Source organism: Dendrobium catenatum, unplaced genomic scaffold (assembly GCF_001605985.2).
Source record: "Dendrobium catenatum unplaced genomic scaffold, ASM160598v2 fragScaff_scaffold_898, whole genome shotgun sequence".
NCBI classification, from domain to species: domain Eukaryota; kingdom Viridiplantae; phylum Streptophyta; class Magnoliopsida; order Asparagales; family Orchidaceae; genus Dendrobium; species Dendrobium catenatum.
In genome coordinates this window covers 538279-551267 of record NW_021319360.1, presented here as the reverse complement: position 1 = coordinate 551267, position 12989 = coordinate 538279, and the positions used below count along the sequence as shown (strand labels likewise).

At 42.9% G+C, this 12989-nt stretch overlaps 2 protein-coding genes across 2 annotated transcripts; one reads left to right on the top strand and one right to left on the bottom strand.

The window, feature by feature from the left end:
- Positions 1-954: 954 nt before the first annotated feature.
- LOC110110565 (subtilisin-like protease SBT1.8) lies at positions 955-5311 on the top strand. Its single transcript, XM_020842094.2, has 2 exons — positions 955-2649; positions 4195-5311. The coding sequence occupies exons 1-2, from the start codon at positions 1044-1046 to the stop codon at positions 4860-4862; spliced, it is 2274 nt and encodes a 757-aa protein (XP_020697753.1). The 5' UTR covers positions 955-1043; the 3' UTR covers positions 4863-5311.
- A 4291-nt stretch (positions 5312-9602) lies between these two features.
- LOC110110516 (subtilisin-like protease SBT1.4) lies at positions 9603-12384 on the bottom strand. The gene has a single exon (XM_020842028.2). The coding sequence runs from the start codon at positions 12291-12293 to the stop codon at positions 9972-9974; it is 2322 nt and encodes a 773-aa protein (XP_020697687.1). The 5' UTR covers positions 12294-12384; the 3' UTR covers positions 9603-9971.
- Positions 12385-12989: the final 605 nt, after the last annotated feature.

Here is a 12989-nt window from a genome sequence, read left to right as displayed (position 1 = left end):
TATAAAACATAATTATATGGAGACATTGCCCAAAAAGAGCAACTTAAGAACATGTAAAAGATTAAGGCTTTGTTTGGGACAGCTTTCTTGCTGCTTCTTGAAGCAGTTTTTTAGTTCAATAATTAAAAAATTTGTACTAGAAAGCAGCTTTAAGAAGCAACAAGAAAGCCTTCCCAAACGAAGCCTAAGTAAAAAATAAAGTATAAGGGCATCTCCAACTGGACCCCAAACAGAGCGTTCGAAGTGGCCGCGGAGCTCCTACCGAACGCCAGATTCAGCGCAATTTTTTGTGAGGTAGAGGTCCAACGTACGCGTTTCTTCCGATTGGAGAAAGAATATCTTTTTGATGTTAAAAATATAGTGCGTATTTTGGAGTGTAAAATGTGATTTTTTATTGGAGATGATCTAAACTCCTGCAAAAATATGTAATGCTCGAGAAGATATATAAAATAACTTGAAAAGCAGAAGATCAATTTGGAAAATAATAAGGTTCTGGGTTTATAATGGACAAAATATCAACCCAGCCTTATATATCCGTCATTGATAAGAAAGATTTGTAATCCTAGTTGTCATTTCCATCCAGAGGAAGTGATTGATAACATAGCCTCGAATGGGAGTAATACCTATTCATCAGAAAAATTATTCTGTGCAGACATTGGACGATTCATAGATCAATCAGAATGCCGGTACACAATAATATCGAGCAAAAAAGAATGTGCGCATTGTGGCTGGTCTCCAAAGGACATTCCTAGCTCTATGCAGAATAAATTTTATATTGATCATCATTTGATGATTAGATCTATCCTTTTGAATCCCGAGGGTCGCGAAGCAAGCCTTTGATTTCCTGTTAGATTTTCTAAGTAGAACAAAAAATTAATTTAAATATTACAAACATGCACAAATAAATAAAAAGCTGATGATATCTGCCTATTTATATGATTATATCCACTCGTTCACAGAATCACTCCCTAGCCTTCACAGACCGCGATTCGCTATATATAAGGAACCCAACGCATGCTCTCGCTCACTACCAAACGGCAGCCATGGCTCCATTCATATTTTTCTTCCTGGTCGTCCTCCTTTCCTCCATAGCCACCTTCTCCTCCTCTAATAACCAGACCACCTACATTGTCTTTATGAACCCTTCTCTGAAACCCACTCCAATAAAATCCCATTCGCTCTGGTACGCCACCGATCTTCAATCCCTCTCCATAGATCCTTCCCGCCACCTTCTCTACTCCTACTCCTCTCTCTTCCCAGCCTTTGCTGCCTCCTTCCTCCCCCACCATCTCCCACTTCTTCACGCTCACCCCTCCGTCCTACTCGTCCTCCCTGACCCGCTCCTCCTTCCGCTGACCACCCGCACACCCCTATTCCTCGGCCTCCCACCTTTTTCCCCACCCGTAACCTCCTCCCTTTCCTCCGATGTCATCATCGGCGTCCTCGACACTGGCGTATGGCCTGAATCTCCCTTCTTCTCAGACTCTGGCCTCCCCCCTATCCCCTCCCGATGGCGCGGCCAATGCGAGTCCTCCATCGACTTCCTCCCTTCCCTATGCAACCGCAAGCTCATCGGCGCTCGCTCCTTCTCTCGCGGCTTCCATGCCGCCGCTACCGGAGGAGAATCCGAAAATTTCTCTGCCCGTGACCAAGATGGGCACGGCACACACACGGCATCTACCGCCGCCGGTTCACTAGCCCTCAACGCCAGTCTCTTTGGCTACGCTCGCGGCACCGCACGCGGCATGGCTCCCCTTGCACGCCTTGCGGCCTACAAGGTCTGCTGGTCCACTGGCTGCTACGGCTCCGACATCCTTGCCGCCATGGAGCAGGCCCTCGACGACGGCGTCGACGTCCTCTCCCTCTCCCTCGGCGGCAGCTCTGCTCCGTTCTCCCGCGACCCCATCGCCGTCGGGGCCCTCGCTGCCGTTGCCCGCGGCGTCTTTATCGCTTGCTCCGCCGGTAACTCTGGCCCCGCTCGCTCAACGCTCACTAACACCGCCCCTTGGATCACCACCGTCGGTGCCGGAACACTTGACCGCGACTTCCCTGCTTATGCTACTCTCGGCAACGGGAAGCGCTTCGCCGGCGTCTCCCTCTACAGCGGGAATGGCATGGGCGAGAATCCTGCACCTGTCGTCTATGGAAAAGGATTTCAATCCAAAGCCAATAACAACAGCAAACTGTGCTTGTCCGGTAGTCTGGACCCGGCAGAAGTGAAAGGTAAAGTGGTTTTCTGCGACAGAGGAGTCAATGCGAGGGTTGAGAAAGGGCAAGTGGTGAAGGATGCCGGAGGAGTTGGAATGATACTGGCTAATACTGCGGCTAATGGGGAGGAATTGATTGCCGACAGCCACTTGCTGCCGGTGGTGGCATTGGGATTGGGAGAAGGAGATAAAGTTAGGAAATATGCGACTTCGGTTTCGAATCCAACGGCTTTGCTTTCTTTTGGTGGAACGGTGGTAGACATCAGGCCGTCGCCGGTGGTGGCTGCTTTCAGTTCGAGGGGACCGAACACGGTTGTACCAGATATTCTGAAACCGGATTTGATCGGACCAGGGGTGAACATATTGGCTGGATGGTCCGGATCGATTGGGCCTACCGGGTTGGAAAATGATGGGAGGAGATCGGAATTCAATATCTTGTCCGGTGAGAACTAGTACATCTGCTTTGTTAATTACACACTGGTCTTCTTTTTTTGGGAACTATTGCCTCAGCTTGGTTAATTGCATACTTGCATTTTATCTAAACACAACACTCAAAATTATTTTATTTACATATTTAATATTGAATCATTACTACTTATATACGATACTATTCCATTAATCTCATCTCTCACGCACGCATGCTAAGAAAAAGTCACAATGGAATCTCATGATGAAGGGCAGTAACGTGACAATAGTGTTTGAGGAGAGAAGATCATGATGATATGTCATTAGGGGAAGGCCATCAATAGGAGAGATTATTACGTGTGGAGATCGAACATAGAGAAACATTCTATTTTGTCTATGTGAATAGTAAAAGCTCAGTTATTTTTCATCACTGTATTTTTACTGTTCAACACTGTGCTTACTATTCATAGAGACAAAACCGAATGCTTCTCTATATCCGATCTCTGCATGTAATAATCTCTCCATGAACAGAACTTGCTCATATAGTCTAAAACTCACCACCATAAAGAAGATGAGAGGAAAGTCATGATAAGATCTTATTAGGAGATTATTGACAGGATTGTTAGTGGCACATCTGAAATCAGGGGCGGAACCCAGCCATTTTGCCCACCCTGAGAAATAAATGTCAAGTTAATAGAATGAGTTGTTTTATAATTTTGCCCCCTCTTAAAAGTTTCTTTTTGCCCTATATCCTAAAATAAACTTTTGTCTGCCCACCACCATAAAGAGGGGTACTTCAAGAGAAACTGCTCAAATTTGTTGAAATGGCAAAGAGCTGAGCTTGTAAAAGATGCAAATGTAGCAGTAGCAGCAGGTTTGGATAATGAATGGATTGATTCTGAAATATTATAAAACTTGGGCCAATGTGGAGATTATTGTGTTTTAATCCAATTTTAGGTTAGATTGTTTCTTAAGTTTATGTTATTATTGTAGTCTATTTTCTCTTTAAATAGGCATAAGGGTTGTAATATTGTGATCCCAAGCCAAGTAATAAAGATTACTCTAATTCCCTACTCTCTCTCTCTCTCTCTCTCTCTCTCTCTCTCTCACATCAAAAAGCTCAAGCTTCCTCCCAAGATCCAACAGTTAACATCGCGACTGTGGATATAGTGGCTGTAGAAATTATTTGAAAGAGGCAGTTCAGTGCGAGAGCTCTATGGAAGGCCGAAGGCAAGTTTAAGTGGGGTGGCGAAGAGGAGAGGGAGGGGGATGCTTAAGACATTGCTCTTAGAGAATATCAGACCAGACTCTTGCTTTCCCATCCCTTTCTACAGAAAACAAGACAATGGACACTAACATTTAAACTTTAGTTATGTTATTGTAAATCAGTATGTATAAAGTTTTATTACCTTTGAAGTGAACACCTGCAGATTTGTACAGAAAATGAACTATGCAAATAATTTTACTTCATCTATTTATACGAATGAAACAAAAAAAAAAAAGAATACTTTGCATGAAAACAGTTTACTTCACATTCAATTTTTATCAAGAAAGCCTCTAAATGCAAAATGCGTGCATCCAGGAACATCCATGTCATGCCCACACATCAGTGGCATTGCTGCTCTGCTGAAGTCTGCGCATCCTTTCTGGAGTCCTAGTGCCATCAAGTCTGCACTGATGACCACTGCCTATGTTATGGATAATACAGGATCTAGCCTAGTTGATGCTGATGGTTCCATTGCCACTCCACTAGCATATGGATCCGGCTATGTTAATCCACAGAAGGCCCTCAACCCAGGCCTCATATATGATATTAAACTTGATGACTACATTGCCTTCCTTTGCTCCATTGAACCCAACCTACAGCTCATTCAATCCATCACCAAAAGATCAAATATTACATGTTCTAGAAAACTAGCAAACCATGGCAACCTCAACTACCCTTCATTCTCCATAGTTTTCAGTCCCAAATCCGGGAAAGCAGTTAAATACACTCGTGTGGTGACCAATGTTGGCCCGACAGGATCTGTTTACAGCGTCGAGATCGACAGACCAGCTTCTGTTGGAGTGAAGGTGAAGCCAGCAAAGCTTGTTTTTAGGCAGGAAGGGCAAAAATTGAAATATACTGTGACCTTCACTTCGAAGATAGGAAAAGGCAGTGAAGCAGAGATGAAGTTTGGTTCAATTACATGGAGTGATGGAGAACATCAAGTAAGAAGTCCCATCTCTTATGCCTGGAGCTTGTTCTAAGAGTTGGACCTTGGCTTTATTGTTTATCAAGCAGCTGCTATCTAGATCGATTTTTGTTCTGGCTTTTTCCATTCGAAGAATATTGAAAATAAGGTTTCTCATAATAATTGTAAGCTCTTTCTTTTTCCTTTTTTTTTGCACATAGATGATGTTGAGGCCTTTGAATTATGTGGTTTACAGCAGCTACTGAAATGGGGAATTTATGAATTTATTGTTGTGCACTAGATTGAATATGGATGTGGTTGGCCTGCCTGGGATGTGTCATCTACTCACAGTTGGATCTTGTCCCGCTGAGAATATTGGGAAAAACGTCACAAGTTAAATATTATCAGGATGTAAGACATTTTCTTAGCTGCAAGGCAATTCTTTATATCTGGCATGTTAGTATCGTCTTGTAAAAATTAAAGATATAATTATATTAGTTGTTGCCTTAATTCCTTTATGATATAGAGTTTGTACATACATAAAAGGCTTACACTCATTATAACAGTATTTTGTTTTGTTGATGAAAATTTAGGTATCGGTACAATTTATTGATAAAAATAGGGATAATAGCCTAGTCAGTAATGAAGAAAAAAACCATAAAGGAATTAAGTACAGACAACATACCTATTGGGAAGTAAACCACACAATGAAAAACAAATAAGAAAAAGAAACAGAAAAGTGCTCCGGCATTTAACATGCAAAAACTTGAAACCAGGAAAACAACTATGAAGCTACACCACATCAAGAAATTCATCCGAAAAATTGGGAGAAATTGTTGAAATATCTTTTCTCGCTCTCTCTCTTTTGTTTTTTCTCACACAATTGTCAACTCAAAACAGATATAGAGATATACTTAAAAATAGATAAGAGACGAAACCCTTCAAGTAAAATAAGAAGAAGAGGGAAAAAAACTGCTCCGCCAGACTTGCAACATGGCGATGCTTGGGCTGGAGTGCCGCAACACTCCACTATCTATCTCCAACCCAAGCTTCGAACTCCAACATACAGTGTTGTGCCGCTGTATAACTATATGGATAGAATATTTTTTTTTAGCTTCACCCCCAAGCAAGGTGCGCAATGCCCCCTACGACCCCTATCGAGCTCCTCATCGAGCTCGACAGACAAAATTGAGATCTGAATCAATAGTACAACCCAAAATATTGACATAATCAAATTCCACACAAAACTAACAAGCACAAAGATCGAAAGAGTATAGAAGAGGGGAGAATGGGAGACAATGTGGGATTAAGGGAGGGAGGGAGAGGGGAGCGGTTAGACTAAAGGCCCATAGTCAATCATCATATCCTCAAAAGTGGTTTTCCAAAATAGTTTAAGCCATTCAATGCTAGAACAAAAAAAGAAAAAAACATTGAACCAAAAAAACTACATACCAAAGCATATTGTCTATATAAAAGTTAGAGAAATAAATCATCTGGAATACTCAAGAACACTGTTGAGCAAGTAGTAAAAAATTAACCAATGCAAGAAACCAATAACACTCCACAACTACATCTGACAAAACTTGTGCACCAGATAAATGGTGACCAGATAGCTTAGCCTGATAGCAACAATAGATAATTGGAGTAATTAAAAGGTTGAATAACAAAACTTTCACAATAACTAAAGACACAAAATGAGGTAACACTAAAATTTTATAATGATGCACTAAGCCCAGAAAAAATAAGTAAGATGTCAAAAAAAAAAAAAACATTGGCCATAACTACGTAACAACAATTTGCAAGTTCAACCAAGGCTACCAATCAAAGACTTAAGTTAGAGAGCACAAAGTTATCTTGCGATAATATTGATAAGTTTAGGTCAAGGATTGTTCTAATAATTGTTTGAGATGAATATTGAGAGGTTAGATGCAATAACACGACGAGGCTTACCCATAGGGTCCTCCTCTTGCCAAAAAGAATGTTATTCTCGGCTCTCCAAATGTGATAAGCCATAAAATAGATGGAGAGCATGGTGACAGGAAAAGCAGCTCAAAGATGGAGAAAGAGGTGATGTTATAAATTTGAGGAGTGGAGGGGAGGGGGGTATAAGAGTTCTAAAATTGAATGTTACAGAATCCCAAATTAGTAGTAATAGTCTCTAGAGAGTAACAATACTTTAAAAAAAGGTGAACAGGGTCTTCAAGCAAAAGAGCCATGGAGTCAGCATAGAGTATGGCATGGTATATCTCTTGCAGAGGGGACATCTCTAGTTTTCAACTAAAGATAGATCGCCATCTATAGAAAAAGGTTGTCACATCTTTGCACCTTTGAATCAAATAAATAAGAGCAAGTCTACATGCTCTCAATTGGGAAGAATAAACTTGATGGTAAATAAGAACAAGACTACAAGTTCTCAATTAGGAAGAATACATTTGATGGCACCAAAAAAATGTAAAGATAGGTTTATATCTCAATAGAATAGAACCTTATAAGCAGAATGGATGCCAATATCAATAACAACTTCAGAGTTGTTTGGATACGTAATGATATTCTAATGCCCATTGAATAGAGGATATACTGCTATTGTGAAATCCGAAATTATGAATAACGTTGGTGCTAAAATATCAATAATAATGTTCCATTTGAACTGCAGGTTGAGGAAAAAATGATAAGAGTTTCTATTAGTAATGCTATATTTATCATGGAGTTTCATAATTGGCTTGACACAACAAGATCTCAAAGACACAATTTGAATACTTGCAATGTGATGGGTTTTTCCTTACTCGCAGGCTTCTTTGATTCACAAGTCAGAAATATTCCTACATAATTTGTTTAGTCAATGTTCTATCAAAGCTTCTCTTTTAATACACAATAAAGATCACAATGCCCACCCTAGCTTTAGAGATGTAACCACTTATGTATTTTTCTTTTTAGTTTGTAATTATTTCTAAATCATATTCGCTGATAGTTTGCCAAAATAAGATGTTACCGTCCCCAATATGCCTATATTTATGCATCCATTCTGACAGCACAAAATCTCTGGACATCAATGCTCTCTTCAAGTATTCAATCATAGCTCCAAGATAATTCTTAGCAGAACTCTCGACATGCCTGATATAAAAGAGCGAATAAATTCATCTCTTTTTTTCTTTTGAAATTTGGAAGTGTGTGGGAAGATCAAAAAGGCGATTTTGGCTAAAGCCTTTAAATGGAGAGATGCTCATTTAATACAGGATCTGTTTTAAGGAGCTGCACAATTTTTATCAATTGGTTTTCCAGTTTTTTTTTAGCTTATATGATTTTCTGTTTCTATTGGAGGCTTCTGTGGAGTTATTGGATGCGTCCCGCTGGGGTTTTGGAGCTGGGGGCAATGATGCTCAATTGCTGGGCTGCTCCCAGGATGGCGGTGGTTTGCAACCACTGCAATTGGACGGCAACATCTGCAACCGGGAGCTCTGATATTATCTGGCTTCAGCAATTGGTTTTCAACACTGAGCCCAACTATCACAGCTACCATTTTTTTGGTGTTTTTCTTTTTGACATGTGTAAATTTTGTGGCTGACATAGTTCTGAGGTGTTTTTTCACCTCTTTTTTCTTTTCCTACACATGTAACTAGTTTTTTTCTTATCAATGAATGGGCTTTTGCCCCTAAGTTTCCCAAAAAAAAGAATTTATATGCATTTATATGTTTTCTTAAATAGGATAAATGAAAATTTAATGCAATTTATTTCAGAATTTTTTTTATTTATATGCATTTCTAAATTCTCCTAAGTAGGATACAAGCAATTAGCTAACTGGATTTGCACTTTAATATGTGGCAGCAGCTGATTGGTACGTGGCTAAAACACAAGATTAAGGCTTCGTTTAGGACAGTTTTCTTACTGCTTCTTAAAGCAATTTTTTCGTATAAAAATTAAAAATTTTGTATTGAAAAGTTGTTTTAAGAAATAAAAAAGTCGTCCCAAACGAAGCCCTAAATCAAAATAATTCATATTAAATTGGAGCCATCTTATCAAAAAGATTGGACGATCCATATTGTGTCATACACAAAATACTTGGATGAATCCATGCCGTTCATCAAAGTTAGAGTGGATGATCTGGATTTCATCTTCCTCGCTCGTCACTCGCTACAAGGGACCATTGCAAGAGAAGTTTCAAAGCTATTTTGCTTCGTCATCTCTGGGCAAATAAGGCACCCTAGAGCTTAAGAGAAAGCTCTCATTTGAGAGCTAAAATTCGACAAAAAGAATTGGATAGGCTGTGCAGTTAAGTGTATCTCACATTCAAGCTAAAGGAGATGAGCTACAGGTGCGGAATAAACCTAGATAGAGCCATGGCTAAGCTTAAAAATTATATGTTAGCTTTCTTTATTTGGTCTTCTTCATTTTTTCAATAAAATTAGCCAGGCCCATAATTGTAGGAAGCTATTTATGCTAAAAGTGGTTGTCTAACTGAAGAATAAAAACAGTTGCATTTTATTTGTATGTAGAGGTATAATTATAGTATCTGCTACTTGCCAGGCAATTATACTACCATTCCTCTGTGTATAAATTTATAATGTAATAATCTCTCCATCACAAAGGAGAAATTATTCGTCGAACGCTATCCGGAGATCAATCAGAATGAGTCACGTCAGCAATACCGAGCGCAGTATCAAGCGATATTCTGGTTAGTCTCCAGATGTAGAGCTATGTTCGACGCCGCACAAAATAATTTCTCCCATCAAAGGACCTCATAAAAGCCTTTAATAAATGAAACAATCCATTATGCAAATTGGTAGAATCAAGGCAAGTTGAAGCCACCCAAAAGCACATAAACATAGAAATTGATGCAATCCAATTCAAAATTTCCAATACTATAATTACAAGATCTTTATTACATATGATAATATGGTAATAGCAAGAGTATAGAATTTGGCAAAGAAATTATACAATGCTCCCTTTCTTATAAATTTCTTCTTAATAGATCACAGATTAATGGAGCATACCTTCCACAATCTATTTCTGCGGATGGGCAGCAAACCCAACACATTTTCCTTCTGCCCATGCTGAGAAATCCTATTATAATAAGCTTAGTAAGAGCTACAAAGAGTACAGCATACATAGTCGGCGTTTAAGGTAAAGTACAATATTCAAATACGCAATTGGTAGTAGTCCTGCAACCATGGCGCTGATCTTACAGAACTCACTCAGATGAAACATAGCTATGGCGCCAAGTAACGGCGATGGGGCTCCTCACCTCATGAACTCCATCATTCCAAGAAATCCAGCCAAACTGATTAGAACCCTCCGCTTCAGATCCAGCCGTGGAAGCAAACGTTATCTCATAAGACAAGCTCGAGTTCACAAGATCAAACACCAGCTCGCTCGGCGTCACCTTCACACTCACTCCCGCCGGGCTAGCAACCTCCACCTTATATTTCACAGAACTAGAATATCCCAAGCCGACGTTCTTCACTGTTCTACTGTAAGTAATCACATCTCTGATATTCGAGAAAACGACAGAAAACGATGCGTAGTTGAGTGCTCCAGGATTCGATAAGGCCTTTGAGGAACAATCCACGCTAGTTTCATCCCTTGTGAACACCGCAATCTGGCTCGAGCTGTAACCAATGGAGCAGAGGAAAGCAATGTAGTCCTCAAAGCCGGCGTCGTAGACCAAGCCAGGGTCCAGGGCTTTGTTGGGATCCACATGGCCGGCGCCGCGGACGAATGGCGTTGACTCCTCGGCGGTGGAGAGATCCTTGATGGTATTGCCGGAGTTGTCGAGGTTGTAGGCTGTGGTGATGAGAGCGGATTTAATGGCCGCAGGGCTCCAATCCGGATGGGCGCCGCGGAGGAGCGCTGCGACGCCGGAGACGTGCGGGCAGGACATGGAAGTCCCTGAGATTATGTTGTATGCGACTCTCCTCGGGTCGTTGTCAAGGTTCGTTGGGCTGGCCGCGTCGGTCCACGCTGCTAATATGTTGATGCCTGGTGCGATCACATCGGGTTTCAGAATCTCCGGTGTACGGTAGTTGGGGCCGCGGCTTGAGAAAGACGCCACCTTTGGTGCCGGAGGGTCGCTGCCAATGACCGTTCCCCGGAAAACAATGGTGGCGGTCGGAGATGACGCCGTGCTTATGTAAGTGCGGATCTTGTCACCGGCGAAAGCTCCGACCATGGTTGCGGGGATGAGGTGAGAATCCGCGGTAAGCTCGTCGCCATAGTCGTCACTATTTGCAAGGATCATGCCGGCACCGCCGGCGATCTTGACTGCGCTTCCCTTTTCCACGCGTGCGTTGCCGCCGCGTTCGCAAAGTACGATCTTGCCGGCTGCTTTTGATGAATCCAGATACCCAGAAAGGCATAGCCGAGACCCCAGGTCGCCGGCGTACACGAGGGGTAAACCTACGACGGTGATATTATCGTCACCGGAGTAGAGGGATACTCCTTTATAAACATTCCCGTCGCCAAGGACAACATCGGCGGGGAATTCGCGATCGAGGCTCGAAGCCCCGACGGTTATAATCCACGGCGCGATGTTTACCGCGGTGTAGGAATAGGGGCCGGAGTTGCCTGCGGAGCAGGACACTACAACGCCGTGACGGGCTGCGCCGAAGGCGCCAACGGCTATCGAGTCGCGGTAATACGCCGGGGCATAGCCGTTTGAGCCAACGGACAGTGAGATGACGTTAGCGCCGTCCGCAACGGCGGCGTCCATGGCAGCAAGAATGTCAGAGTCGAAGCAACCAGGTGCCCAGCAAATCTTGTACACGGCGATGTGGGCGTTAGTGGCGATTCCGCGAGCTTCTCCGCGGGCATAGCCGAATAAGCTGGCGTCGGAGACGACGGCGCCGGCAGCGGTAGAAGCGGTGTGGCTGCCGTGGCCTTCGGTGTCTAACGGTGATCGGGACTCGAGGGTCTCATCGATGGGATGACCGAGGGCGGCCTCATAGCCCTTGCAGAAGAATTTTGCGGAGATCAGCTTGTTGTTGCATAGGGAGGAATTGGGGAAGGCGCAAGAGGAGTGGAAAGTGGAGGGGGGAGAGGGGAGGGTGGGATCGGCGAGGAAAGAAGCAGAGGAAGGGGAGATGCCGGTGTCGAGGAGGGCGATGACGACGGAAGAGGCGTAGGAGGAGAAAGGCCAGATGCCGGAGGAGGGCGAGAGGTTGAGGAAGGAGGGTGTGTGGGTGGTGTGGAGAGAGCGAGGGCGGTCGTGCACGACAGAGAGGATATGGGGGAGCCGGCGGAGGGCGGCAGCCTGGGTAGTGGATAGGCGGGCTGAGAAGCCTGCTGCGACGAGCTCATAGGTGTAGAGGATCTCCGGGGTTGGGTACTGTGGGAGGGAGCGGAGAGTGGAAGAATACCAGTGGGAGGACGACGGGGAACTTGGTGGCCGGAGTGATGGTGACACGTGGACGATGTAGGTTGATTGGTAGTTACTGTTCGCCGCGATGACGGCGGAGGAGAAAAGTATGAGGAAAAGGAGGGAGATAATCGATTCAAAGGAGACGTTTTTATCCATCGGTTTATTCGGACGGCAGATCGCCGGAGTTGCGGCGTTAGGGTTAAGGCTCGATTGGGCAGTGGAGCCTTGACTGTAACTCTGTAAGTATGTATCTTAAATGAGTAATAGGGAAGGCTCGCTTCGTAAGTGCAGCTATCTTTTAAATTAATTACGGATATGCCACTTGATGTATGCTGGCGATTTAAGAGGGCGAGTTAAAGCTTTGGTAATGAAACTTGGAATTGGATCGTATCGTGATTTCTTGATGGAATGGAGGGTATTTTCATCCTTTAGCAGGCAATGGAGAAGAAGATGAAAAGCGAATCTTAGAACTCCTAGAGAGTTGCTGTCGCTAAGTGGACCCACTGGCAACGTAAGGTGGGACCACATTGGACCTCAGCCTATGGCCCCGTAACACCTGCTAGCTGTCTATTCCTTCTGCGTTACCGGATTTCACCGGATAAAATTTAGCCACGTGGCATGTGTTCAGCGGCGAGAGTCATCCCAGCTCGGAATGATATAATCCTCTGTGTTGTCATCATTCACCTCTACTAATGGGGTTGTTTATAGTAATAGATTTTTTTTTTCAAAATTTATTGTTGATATAATTTTGATTTTTGGGATTTGCTTATTTAGCTTTTAAATACTTCCCAATTGATAATTCTATTAATAATCTTTATCTTAAATTTCATATTCTGAAAAAGTTAATTAAGA

Coding starts and splice junctions, on each gene's coding strand:
- LOC110110516 (XM_020842028.2), bottom strand. CDS start 12,293: ATGGATAAAAACGTCTCCTTTGAATCGATTATCTCCCTCCTTTTCCTC.
- LOC110110565 (XM_020842094.2), top strand. CDS start 1,044: ATGGCTCCATTCATATTTTTCTTCCTGGTCGTCCTCCTTTCCTCCATA. Junction 2,650..4,194: donor GGAATTCAATATCTTGTCCG/GTGAGAACTAGT, acceptor GCGTGCATCCAG/GAACATCCATGTCATGCCCA.